Genomic DNA, 13,153 nt, shown 5'->3' on the forward strand with positions numbered 1-13,153 from the left:
TAGGCACCCGATCCCACCTGCAGAATTTCCAGGGATTTGTGTTTTTCTGACCTGTTCACAGATTTTGTATTGTTTGTAAGTTTTATGAGATCATCACTGTTAGGTGTTTTTGTCATACATGATGCACTTGTTCCTCCAAAATTCATATGTCCTCAATTCTTCTTCTTTTTTTCTGTTTTTATTGTGTGTGTTTGTTGCTATACTTTGTATACATGTATATGTCTGTCATTTATGTAATTGTATCATATATATAATTTCCCTTTCACAATTGAACTACCGGGGGTATGTGTGACGACTTTTATATACTGTATCTCATGTATCATTAACTGGAGGAATTACCCAGAGACGGCAAATTTTTAGAAAAACATGTTTAAAAATGTAATATTTTGTACAAAATGACTCATCTAGCCAATTTTCAAGTTCTTTTTAGCAAATCAAGTGCGCCCAGATTCCTGCCGAATGCCCATCTGAAGTGCCCTCGTTCTTTGGTGCTGTTTATCCATTAGCATAAATAACTTTTCAAGTGCGCCCAAATTACTGCTGAATGCCCTTCTAAAGTGCCCTCGTTCTTTGGTGCTGTTTATCCATTAGCAAAAATAAACTGTTTATAAAACGCAGATGTGAGGTTTACGCACCTGTTAGAATCAACTCGTCATAAAGAACGTGAGGGATAGTTTTATTTCATAACTACCCGGATATACCGAAATAGGCTACATAACTTTTTAACGTATTTTCAATTTCATGAACTGTAGTAAAACTGTCCTTCATTTCTAGTTTACTGTGTTAAACGGTTTGCAAGAGAAAGACCTGAAAGATCTTTATTAGACTGTGGACTTGTACATGTGTATATCCTGACTTTTTTTCCTTTAGAATTTTTTTACTGGTACCTCTACTTTTTCACAATAAGGAAACAAAGCATATTGAATATCCAAACGTATCTTCTTGGTATATACTAATCGTTTTTCAGCGTATGACACAGCTTAAAAAGTAATAGAACACTGGACAATTTTCGACGTTCTTGATATAAATTAAGTTACCAAGATAAAAAAAATTCCGACTTGTGAAAGTAACATTGCATTGATTTGTCCAGTGATCCATGACAATAACATAAATAAGCGAGGGACTGTGGTTTATCATCTCTTACCAACACTCATCAGAGGTGAACACGGCGCAATGTTGGTCCCCTTTTACGAAGGTAGTGCACGCCGCCGACAAGGAATTGTTGTTATTCATTGCTTTTAAAAGCCGGTATTTATATCCTATTCCGGATCAAATCTTTTCACTGTCAGAAATGCACATTATACTAAGGCCGTTTATTTGGATGAGCGATTTAAGCTTTTAATTTTAAAGGTAAACAAGATTTTTAAAAGTTAACTGTAACGCAAAAATCGAGGTGAAAAACATTTTACTAATGCAGATGAAATAGAACGGACCAGGAAATGACATGATAAAGCGCATCAAGAAGCGTGTAGCGATGTAACATAACAAAATGGTGAATACTTCATTAAACTTGGATTACTCTAGTGAAAAACAGAACGTGGAAGCTATAATTAATACCTCTGTCTCCCAGGAATACCTTCTGTGGCTGGCGAACGAGCGCCTGTATCTCATTAATGTACCCACCATCGTGTTCTACATCATCGCCATTATTGTGGGGATATTCGGAAATTCGCTGGTGATTTACGTGTTTCGATTTCGTTTTAAGAAGACCACTGCCAATATATTTATTGTATGTCTATCTGCTTTTGACACAATAACGTGCTTTATGTTGATTTTTGAAGTTTTTGACAAGCGCCTTCCTATGTATAGTGGAAACTACCCTGAAATTTGCAAACTAGTGCGATGTCTAGAAGTCTTTGCCAATGGAGGGGCTAGTATCATTCTGGTAGGGATAGCGTTTGACCGTTACTATAAAATATGTAAACCATTTAAGAGACTTTCAATGAGGAGCGTGAGAAACTTAATAATTGGGACTGTGACAGTCATGATCCTTGTGAGCTGGCCTATGGTATTATTTCATGGATCGGAGATTGTAACCACAACATATCGGGATATTACGGGTAAAGACTGTGCGGATGACGACAACTTTAAAGGATCTGTGTATCCGGGGATTTATTTCATCATCCTGTTTATTTTTATAATTGCTTGTATCGGTATGATTGTTGTTTTATACTCGTTAATTTTCGTAGCAATTCTTAAATGGAAGCACAGAATTGTCGGGGAAGAAATTCGAATGGGATCTTTGTCCGAAAGTATCAAAACTGTATCCTCTTATTCACAGAAACAAAGAAGGCAAACAAAGGAGGAAGTTCTAAACCAATGTGAAGAGAAGCCACCATTTAGTATCACAAATACCATGTTTAGCAAAAATTTTAACCATTCTTATGCATCAGAAGTTTGTGGGGACAGAACTGGGCAAACATGCATCGCACAAAATGAGGAAAATGAAAATAAAATGAAAGAATTTACACTAAAAAAGATAGGTGAAGCCACAGTAGAAAATCAATCCAGCTCAGCTGGAATAGTGAATAGAGGATTCACGGATTCTGATAAAAAGACTGAAGAGGAAGTGTTATCAGATTTGACTAAAACAGTGTCCTGTCTAACAGTCAACAATTATACTGAAAATAATAGGTCTAAAACAAGCATATCTAACGAAATAATTATAGAAAACCCAACAGACGAGGCTGATAAACAGCCTAAACAAGACTATGTCATTAACGGGTCTATGAGTATCGACGAAAGCAAAATTAAACTGAAATATAAAGTGAAATTTCTAAACTTTAGAACCAAACTTCGGCGGCATGGAAGCAAGTCCGACGTCCGAATTAGTGCTACGACTGTTGTTTTTAGTTTGATAGCCCTTTTGTACGTTTTGAGTTACATTCCAACTATAGTTGTGGAAAGCATCAACGCAATCGACCCTCTAATCGAAGAAAACTTGTCTGATACTACAAGAAAAGTTGTGGTCATGGCAAACTCGGCCTACTTCATGAACGGAGCCTTTAACCCATTAATCTATGGGCTCTTCAACAAAGCTTTCAGGGATGAACTTCTTTTAATGGTAAAAGGAAATCCAAAATAACTTCGACACCAACGACATTTATATGTACATGTTTAACAAAATTGAATCTGTCTCAAAGATTTGAAATTAAATTAAATGAAACATGGCTTATAAATCCATATATCGACGATGTCTACTTTGTAAACTACATATTATGTTTTTCTTATAACAAATAAAGTTGTCACAATACGAATCGCTTCTATCATGGACTTTTCTTATGTTACATGGTAATAATATCTTTTCACCCTCAATAAAATGACTCTGTCCCGACACTTGATGATTGACATCTTTCTATCGATTGTCCACAAAAAACAAAACTCGTCTCTAATAAATCACGAAAGTCCATCAACAGTGACAAGACGGAACCGAATTTTCTTGTAATTTACTACATGGGGCGCGGCAATGCTTATTTTCTTTAATGCCTAAACAAGTTTCTATTTCATGCGCATCCCTTTTGTTGATAAGATCTACATAGTCGTAAATTTATCAAATTTAAATACCTACACCGAGTACATGTACATTTCCTCTCCACCAGCTTATGTCTCTATGGTTCTAAATGTGTCTATTTTCTGTGTGACCGGTCGGCAGGGGGTGCTCACTGCTCATGGTATTTGATCCCACCTATGCATTCAGATGTCCGTGTTTGCTTTGCTCATAATTAGCTCACCTGAGCCGAAGGCTCGAAGGCTCAAGTGAGCTTTTCTGATTAAAGAGTGTCCGTCTGTCGTCTGTAAACTTTTCACATTTTCGACTTCTTCTCAAGAACCACTGGGCCAATTTCAACCAAACTTGCCACAAAGCATTCTTGGGTGAAGGGGATTGAAGTTTGTTCACAAGAAGTGCCGCACCCTCTTTCAAGGGGAGGTAATTAAGAATTCGTGAAAATTCTTTTAAAAATCTTCTTCTCAAGAACCAATGGGCAAGAAAAGATGAAACTTATGTAAAAGCTTCATTACATACTCTAGATTCAAATTTGTTCATATCATAACCCCCGGGGGTAGGGCAGGGCCACAACAGTGGGGTCAAAGTTTACCATAGGAATATATAAAAAATGTCTTTGAAAATCTTCTTCTCAAGAACAACTAAGACATGAATAGCCATATTATTACAGAAGTACATGTATTCTCAGGTAGTGTAGATTCAAATTTGTTCCAACCATGGCCCCTGGGAATGGGGCAGGGCCACAACAGTGGGGTCAAAGTTTACCATAGGAATATATAGGAAATGTCTTTAAAAATCTTCTTCTCAAGAACAGCTAAGCCATTATTAGACATATTAATATAGAAGTATCCTCAAGTAGTGTAGATTCAAGTTTGTTCAAATCATGATCCCTTGGGGTAGGGCGGGTCACAACAGCAGATCAAGGTTTTCATATGAATATAGATATTAGGTGTAATGGTTAAGGGGCATTGGAGTAAAACGCATCAATTGAAGACTTCAAATTGTGAAATGACCTGACAACCCTTGGAATGCACTAGCCTTATGGTATATAAGGCAAAGCTTAAGGAAAGTCAGGCATTCAGAAGGTAGCTGAAGAAGTTGGATGATGAATCAGCAATAAGGAAGTTAAGGTATTCCATCCTAGTAACAAAAGATTCAATGAAATTGAATACATAACAGATGTGTAGGTGTTGAATACTCAGTATATTTAGACAGAATTACCATTTATTACTATTAGCATGTAAGGGTGGGATGTGTCCTAATTTATGACCTTGAATTTTGGTAAGAGTTATCTCCCTCTGTTTTTAATTAATAAAAAAACCAATTAAATTTAAAAATCTTTCCTGGTAAAAAAAATCATTTTCAATTGACATTCTATTTCTAATGTGTTTTAGTGCATTTTTTCACTACAGTATTTATTGATATTCTTATTATTTGAATTTTTATTTTTAAGAAATTGCTCCATAGACTTCAATGCAATCTTTGTTTTAAAAGTACTTTAGTTCTGGGTGTAGTAAATCTGAAGAAGATTGAGACAACTGGTTCTTATCTATCAATGGAAACCTAGGGGAGAAACACGATGCAAGTAGTACCTTACCCAGTCCCCATCACTAGATGAAAGAGAAAATTTAAGTACTATGTGATATACCCTCAGACATAGCTGTCCAATCATAACTCAGACAGAGTAAAAGGAAAACCTGTATATCCCTTGTAAGAACCTGATCATACACGTTACATAGGAAATATCTTTGAAATCTTCTTCTCAAGAGCCATTATTATTAGTCATATATATACATAAACAACCTTAGATATTGTAGAATCAAGTTTGTTCAAATCATGAACCCCCCCCCCCCCCAGGGGTTGGGGCACAACAGAGGGTCAAAGTTTTGCATAAGAATATATAGGAATTATATTGAAAAAAATCTACTGCTCAAGAACAGCAAAGCCATGATTAGTCATATTATAATAGGAGCATCCACAGGTAGTATATATAGATTCAAATTTGTTCAAATTTACGGTGGGTAGGATGGGGCCACAATGGCCAATCAGAGTTTTACATAGGAATACATAGGGGAAAATATCTTTAAAATTCTTCTGTTTAAAAACAGCAAAGCCATGATTAGTAACATTGATAGAGTAGCATCCTGGGGTAGTGTAAATTTAAGTTTACGCCCCCTCCCCTTAAAACTTTTCAATATACTGAACTGATTACTGCTTCTTCCTAGCCAGTGTGCTCAGGTGAGCGATGTGGCCCATGGGCCTCTTGTTTATAATGTTTAATTAGAATTTTTAAGCACGATTACTCTTTATTACCTTCATATGTCATTTATAAATATGATCTGTGAGATTTTCTGACATTACTTCAATGCAGTTCTGATCGATCGCCGATAAACTGAACCATTTTATGCAAAGTTCTCAGGATTATCAAGATGTAAATGCGAAATCATCATGATATGCATATGATAAGTTAAAGTTGTGTAAAGTGTATATGTGGGCGCCGGAGGTGCAAATCGTCGAAGGTCGCTATGGCGTGAGATTTAAATTGATTTTGCTTTCGTTGAATATTTTGTAAAAAATATAAAGATGATCGGTTGCCGATCATATGACCGCGTCGTGGGCTTCCCAGATAGAAATTCGTCCGCACGGTTTTCTGTTGCTGTTGAAGTCGTTATTGTCGTAAACTTTTAACATTTCATCTTCTTCTAAAGAACCACCGGGCCAAATTCAACCAAACTTGCAAGCATCCATGAATAAAGTGGATTAAAATTTGTTCAAATGAAGGACCACATGTACACCTTCTTTCAGGGGAGATAATTTAGAATTGATGAAAAATTAATGGGATCATTTAAAAATCTTCTTCTCAAGAACCACTGGGCCAGAAAAGATGAAAGTTAAGTGAAAGCACCATTGCATAGTGTACATTCAAGTTTGTATAAATTGTGGCCCCTATGGGTAGGGAGGGGTCACAATGGGCAATCAAACTTTCACATAGGAATACATAGGAAAATATCTTCAAAAATCTTCTCAAAAAGTGCATAGAGCTCTATATTTAACAACCTGATAAAGATCTATTTAGGCATCATGATCTACATTTATACAAGTAATATGATACACAGACGATAAATACTTACCTAAAGATAGTCCATAAAAGCTTTTTAAAAATATTATTGCCAATGGGATCCTTAAATTATAATTAGGTAATTAAAAAGAACTTTTACTTCCATCAGTGGAATTCAAGCCCCAACAATGCCATGGATTTAGTACTATTGCTCGCAAGAATTAATTTGGAGCTCGGTAGTTGCTTGTTTTCTAAATCAGATTCTGGAAAATTAAATTTTTATAGTAATATGATAAATTTAAATGAATATAAATTACAGAACTACCTACAATTACCATTGAAAAAATCTGAAAGAACAATCCTAACAAAACTAAAAGTTAGTGCTCATATACTACATATTGAAATGGGGAGATACTCAAGGCCACCTATTCCTAGAGAAAAACGTGTATGTCATTCTCGTAAACTTTTTATTGAAAATGAAAAACATTTTGAACTTTATTGTCCTAGTTATGATCAGTATAGATTACAATTTTGTGATATATTTAATGCTCAATGTTATATGAAGGAAAATCCTATTATTGACATTATCAACCCTACAAGTATTAAAATTGCTAGAAAAGTATATAATTTTCTGAAAAAGTTTTTTTGATATTAGAAATGAAAAACTTCAACATAACTGATATGCTTATACTGGAATAATTTTTATTGATTTTATGTATGTTATTGTTTGTTGTATTCATGACTATATGCCAATGTATGATGGTGCTGTCAAATAAATGAATTGAATTAAAGTTTAATTTATTTGAAGATATCGTTAACTCATAAAAAAGTACATGTATGTAAATTTGGCTGGTACTTGGCGTAGCTTCCATGTTTCCTTGTGTACTCAAACATGCACATCAGTTTGACCCCCCCCCCCCCAACCCGAGGGACGTTAACCAACAAACAAAACACCCCACCCCCTTAAATGAATGATTTTGAAAAAAATTAACAGTCACACGACATAGGATACCTAAAACAAATATATCATTTTTTAAAAAATATGTAAAACAGGTTGTACGTGTTTTATCATTGTTAAAAACTAATTATCATTAAGTTTTCTTAGAAAGCCATCCTCATCCTTGCATTCTTCGCATATATATACGCTCATGTCTACATATAGAAATCAATGTAAAATAAAAAAAATAAAAAAAAAACCAATCCCAAATAAGGCCATTGTTTGATTGCCCCCTCACGACCGACTGGCTACAACGGCTCGATTCAAAACATTTTAACCTCCAGGAAACGATAGATTTTTTTTTTTTTTTTTTTTTTTAATTTTTGATTTTTTCACATCCATTCAACAAGTATGTTGAAATTTTCTAGAAAAAAATTTCCACCTACAGTTGTATCTTATTTTTACCTTGAATCGAGAGAAGACAAACGAACATTATTTTCAAAATGGCCTAATATCCATATGTGCTTGATTTTTTTTTTTCTGTATGATGATCTATTTCCTGTATTTTTATAATTGATTTCCATTCTAAAAAATATATCTTTATAAACCCCTACCATAGAACAGAGAGGTTATTTTGCCCTGTATGCCTTTCTTATGACTAAAAAGGTGTAAAAAATGATCTGTTCTTCAAATTCCTTAACGAATAAACTGGCTTACATTAATTATCAGTTTAATCCTGGAGCTTCCAGCTACTTCCCCCCCTTCCCCTGGCCATCATCTGGGCTTTACCCTCGACCTCTTTGGGGACTCAAGGCGGCCCTAGATCCCCTGTCCTTTAAAAGCATGCATTTCAGTTTTTTCCTAGCTAAGCCACCGTTGGTGCTCCGTATGCCAGACACTATTTTGAATTTCTTGGAAGTTATTAACCCCTTTCCCTCGCAGTGGTCAATTTGACCAGTAGCGTTAACCCTTTTGGTTCAAAAGCAAGATTTCACAAAAGGAGGGTCTTCGTATCTTAACTATATATGCATTAAGGTTCATGTATATCTATGTCTCGTCTTCAATGAATTCTTCTCTAGAAAATGGGTTAAAATAGAACAGTGTTGTCTTCGATAACATACAAGTCCACAGAAAATAAGAAAGTCCACACTGGAAATTTTCATGAATTCTAATTTTACCCGGACATACTCAGCATCCGAAAGCAATTTGTCGACAGATGAAGCAAACGGGCACTACATACATTTATTTAGTATAATTTGCCTAACGGACCATCTCAGAGGATTTTGTAACTAATATAAAAGTTTGAATTTTAAATTATTTAGTTGAAAATAAGCAAGTCCTTCTTATTTAAAAATTAGCAAATGCAAATTCAGAAGCATTTGTTTGATATTATTATGCTGTTTGCATAATATCATACGTTGTAGATTTATCATTTATTTACGTAAATTTTTATGTAATTCAATTAAATAAAAATGCCTCTGTAGAACAATATACCTATATAATCGGCAATGCAGACTTTTTCATTCACAGATTTAGGCAAGTTACAAAATTCGTTGAACTAAACACCAATTTAAAGCTTAGTTAGCTTTCCATTAACATAGCTCTAAAATTTATACCCTCTTTTGTATATTAGCTTTTTCCCCTAAGGGAAAAACTACTATATTGCCAGTTTTCCGGTGGGTAAAGCTACTTTATCGGGGGGAGGGGGGGGGGCTCCTATACAACAGCTAAAAGCAGAAATGTTATGTTGCATGTCGTTTTCACTTAGAATTTTAAAATGTAAATTGAAAGAAAACCATGTTTAATTAAGCCTGACAGACTACTTGACAACTTTCAATGTTAAATGTATTTTTTGTGCGTAGCAGTTGTTCAACTTCTAAATTCAGACACATGGTGATTCTACAAACAATCAAAATTTTTGCTTTCTAATTTAAAGTTATGTGGGAAGAACTATCCAAAACTTATAATCTGTTGTCCAATTCAATTCGTTTATTAAATTATTTACAAACTAGATTTAGGAATGGTACATTTGCTTAGTTAGCCTGGCCATGCTTCTAATTTGCTATACTAGTAGTACATATACTACGTCATCTTTTAAGAGCTTCCTTTTATTTTTTCAATATCTTTTTTTTTTTTTTGTATTTCTCCCTGAAAGAATAGGAATTTTGTGTGCCTCTTTAAACTGAACAAATTAATAATTATTGTATGAATTTTTTTTCTCAAGATTTGTGGAAAAATTTCTTTTAAAACTGCATTACAGTGGAAACCTTCCATGTGTAATTACCAGAGATTTTAATGTCAACCACCCCAATTACTCCATTCACATCGAAGGGGAATCTAACAAATAACAACATCCACCTTCAATTTTTAAAGTACCCCAGTATTAAGGCAATTAATCCAATAAAGTTTTTCATATTAAAATACTGTATAAAACTTTTTTCCAGAATGTCAATGACCATCAAGCACAAGATTTAAAATAGAATAATCATTACTTTTCAATTCTTTTCGTATTCTTGACATGGTTACTGGTGTCCCTATTTTATTTTTTCATTACCCAGATGCCAATGGGCCACAGCGCTCACGTTTTTCCGACAAATTTTATGACCCAGTTGATCTTTAAAAGCAGTTTTTAACAGATATCTTTCACACCCACACCCATATATATATATATATATATATATATATATCTATCTATCTATCTATCTATCTATCTATCTATCTATCTATCTATCTATCTTCATTCCCATGTTAAATGCTGACCTCTTGTTGTATCCCCGTCCTCATACTAGGGACCGTATTTCAACGAAATCGATGGAGATACTTCAGTTGTTCTGAGGAAAGTGTCGAAAATAATACAAGTTTACAGATAAACAAACAGATGGACCTGGAATGAATGTGACAAGAAAAGCTAACCTGAGCTTTTAGCTCAGGTGAATTATAAGAAAAAACCCTTGAATCGATGTAATTTGACTTCATGTGATTCTTGAATGGAGGATTTTTTTTATTGACTTTTATCCTTTATGTAGCCACACTGTAATCCCAAATGCGGCGATTCAAATAAATTTGAATCTGTGCTACCTGAGAATGCTTGCATTCTTATCATGGCTCTGCTGTTGCTTTTGATAAGATTTTTCCCATACGCCTACATCCCAGTGTAAAAATTTGATCCTCAGTTGTATCATATATCCAAGTTACATGGATTCATGTTTTATATGTCTCTGTGTAAACCATTTATCTCCTACTATGGCCCCACCCTATCTCGAGGGCCATGATTTAAAAGAAAAACCTTGAATCTGCGCTGAGAATGCTTGCATATTAATTAGACTTATCATGGCCCTCCCATTCCTGACTAGATTTTTATTTTTATAAAGTTGTTTTCCCTATTTTTTCTTTTTCTTTTTCTTTTTTTTTTAATGTAAAACTTTGATTCCCAATAGTGGTCTCATTCTATCCGTGGGGGCATGATTTGAGCAAAGAACGAGGGCGCTTTTGATTGCATGGTATTCGGCAGGAATCTGGGCGAACTTGAAAAGTGAAAATTTCATTTATCTGTCACATGAAATATTAGCATTCTTTTGATGTATCGGGTTCCTGTGAAATAGGAAAGGGAAATATTTTCCCGATATTGCATTTTGACGTGCTAAAAAAGAACTTGAAAATTGGCTTGATGAGTCATTTGGTACAAAATGTTACATTTTTAAACGCGTTTTTCTAAAAATTTGCTATCTCTGGGTCATCTCTCCATGATTTTGAAACGTTATTTGTGTGTCTTTTGATTCAAAGAAACTAACAAACATTTGTAAAATATAGAGAGAAGACCCAGAGACGATAAAAAATGAACTTTTTCAAAAAAAAAAATTCCAATGTGTAAATGCGGTGCTTTATTGTCGCTTTAAAAACCTTAAAGTGTGTATAGTGGTGATAGCTCAGTAGTATGCGTTACCCAACCAGTGCAATGAAAATGAAATACTTTTGGTTCGATCCTCGCGTGGAGCGTTAATATATTTTTTTTTAGTACAAACAATCAATTCTTTTGTCAATTTAATTTTATGTACTGATTTATTTTCAAATTGATAAATTCTGGTTCTGTTGCACCGAGAGCGAAAGCAATTCTTCCAACCTACTGATCAGATATACACTTGTAATTTTCATTTAACTATACCCTGTAGGTGTTTGCATTACTAAGTTTTACATGCAGTAATTATTAAGATAAGCGGACTGATATATTAAATTTGACAAAGGATTTCAGACAAAGTGTAACATTTTCCCATGTGCGTAACTTTGTAAAGTGTGTCCAGCTGTTGTCAACCGACCAAATCGTAGACATTTAAACTATAAATGTTTCGTACGTTTTATTCCTGCAGATCACACACCAAACACGCCCATCTTCTTTAAATACTATTAGAAAAAAATCACACAAGTTTTGTTTTTTGGTACATTTAGTACTGCTCTTCTTGAGAGTTTTAGAAAGTGCCACGAAATTTTCCTTTTTAGCCGGGCTTATTGCTCAAAGAGCAATTGCCGGCTATTGTCAGCCTGTTCAATGCAGGAAGTGTTGCCCCCATAGTCGCCAAATTAAAGTTACGTGTAAAAATATAGTACTTACTCTCAACCACTTTTGAGATAATACAAATGCTAAATAAAGCAACAAAAATGAAACGAAGTTTTATCTATACAAATAAACATCAGTAGTAATGACTTTGAAAACTTCAGTCCAAAGTCAAACACAATAGTTCATCTGCGTAATGTTTTTTTATAGTCAATGTTGTCGTAGCCTAGTTCTCTACAAAGACGGAGAAAAGCAGGAGAGGGAACCAGATACATTCGGCGGTGCCATGTTAACTCTGACCCTGATAAATTCGGACTGTGGTTTTAGGTCCCCAAAACTAATTGGTTTATCATTTATTTTGATATTTTAAAATAAATTTTTCATAAGATTTTTAACAATTATTTTCAAATAAGATGTCATTGAACCCTTATTTTTATTATTATTATTATTTTTATAATTGTTTGTACATATTCTTCCAATGTCTGCAGAGCTCATTATTTAGCTGTTAATACAATGTATAGGTATGGCTCATGTTTAAAAAAAAAAATATCAGCTTTGTAAATAAGCCCGGCTCTCTGTACTCCTGAGTACTTTGATTTTCCTAATCATCTTCCCTTTATTCAAATCTAGCATGATGATATTCATTACATATTCAACAAATTAAGGCTATATATGGCGTATCTGAGCTAAAAAATAAAAATACGAGATTGAGTGTAGATGAACATGATATTTGTTATTTACGTTCAAATCAAAAATTTTCACCGATTTGAACTTGAATAACCTCACATTTCCATAATTAAATTGAATTGACTTTAAAACTGTGTCTGATATTTAAATGCGGAGTCAGTAAATAAATCGGTTATTGTTTAAAAAGATTATCTGACTTTTCTTGACATGTTTTATAAGATATTTATAATAATAAACCGTTCCAGGTGTTATTTTCTCATTGTGAAAATGACGGTTTATTCCCCGAACTACCCATGTATGTCAAATGCACAGTCTCACATGACTTAAACTGTTTATATATATTTTTTAATTTATCATCTAAGCACAAACATGATTGTCAAATAGACTCCTTCATAATTTAACATTCAAATTACCATT

At 34.0% G+C, this 13,153-nt stretch overlaps 3 protein-coding genes across 3 annotated transcripts in view; 2 read left to right on the forward strand and 1 right to left on the reverse strand.

Moving 5' to 3' along the window:
* Positions 1–13,153, reverse strand: part of LOC133181863 (programmed cell death protein 7-like) — a 292,001-nt gene that overhangs the window by 192,978 nt on the left and 85,870 nt on the right. The gene's annotated exons all lie outside the window — the stretch shown is intronic.
* The window catches only part of LOC133183369 (rho-related GTP-binding protein RhoJ-like), an 88,715-nt gene that overhangs the window by 34,451 nt on the left and 41,111 nt on the right, over positions 1–13,153 (forward strand). The gene's annotated exons all lie outside the window — the stretch shown is intronic.
* LOC133183368 (uncharacterized) lies at positions 1,264–3,187 on the forward strand. Its single transcript, XM_061318328.1, has one exon. It carries the CDS (start codon positions 1,490–1,492, stop codon positions 3,083–3,085), a length of 1,596 nt encoding a protein of 531 aa, XP_061174312.1. The 5' UTR covers positions 1,264–1,489; the 3' UTR covers positions 3,086–3,187.

The sequence above is a fragment of the Saccostrea echinata genome, unplaced genomic scaffold, assembly GCF_033153115.1.
Source record: "Saccostrea echinata isolate AGI-Se365-2 ecotype Australia unplaced genomic scaffold, CSIRO_AGI_Sech_v1 ptg000009l, whole genome shotgun sequence".
Lineage (NCBI taxonomy): Eukaryota > Metazoa > Mollusca > Bivalvia > Ostreida > Ostreidae > Saccostrea > Saccostrea echinata.

Coding starts and splice junctions, on each gene's coding strand:
- LOC133183368 (XM_061318328.1), top strand. CDS start 1,490: ATGGTGAATACTTCATTAAACTTGGATTACTCTAGTGAAAAACAGAAC.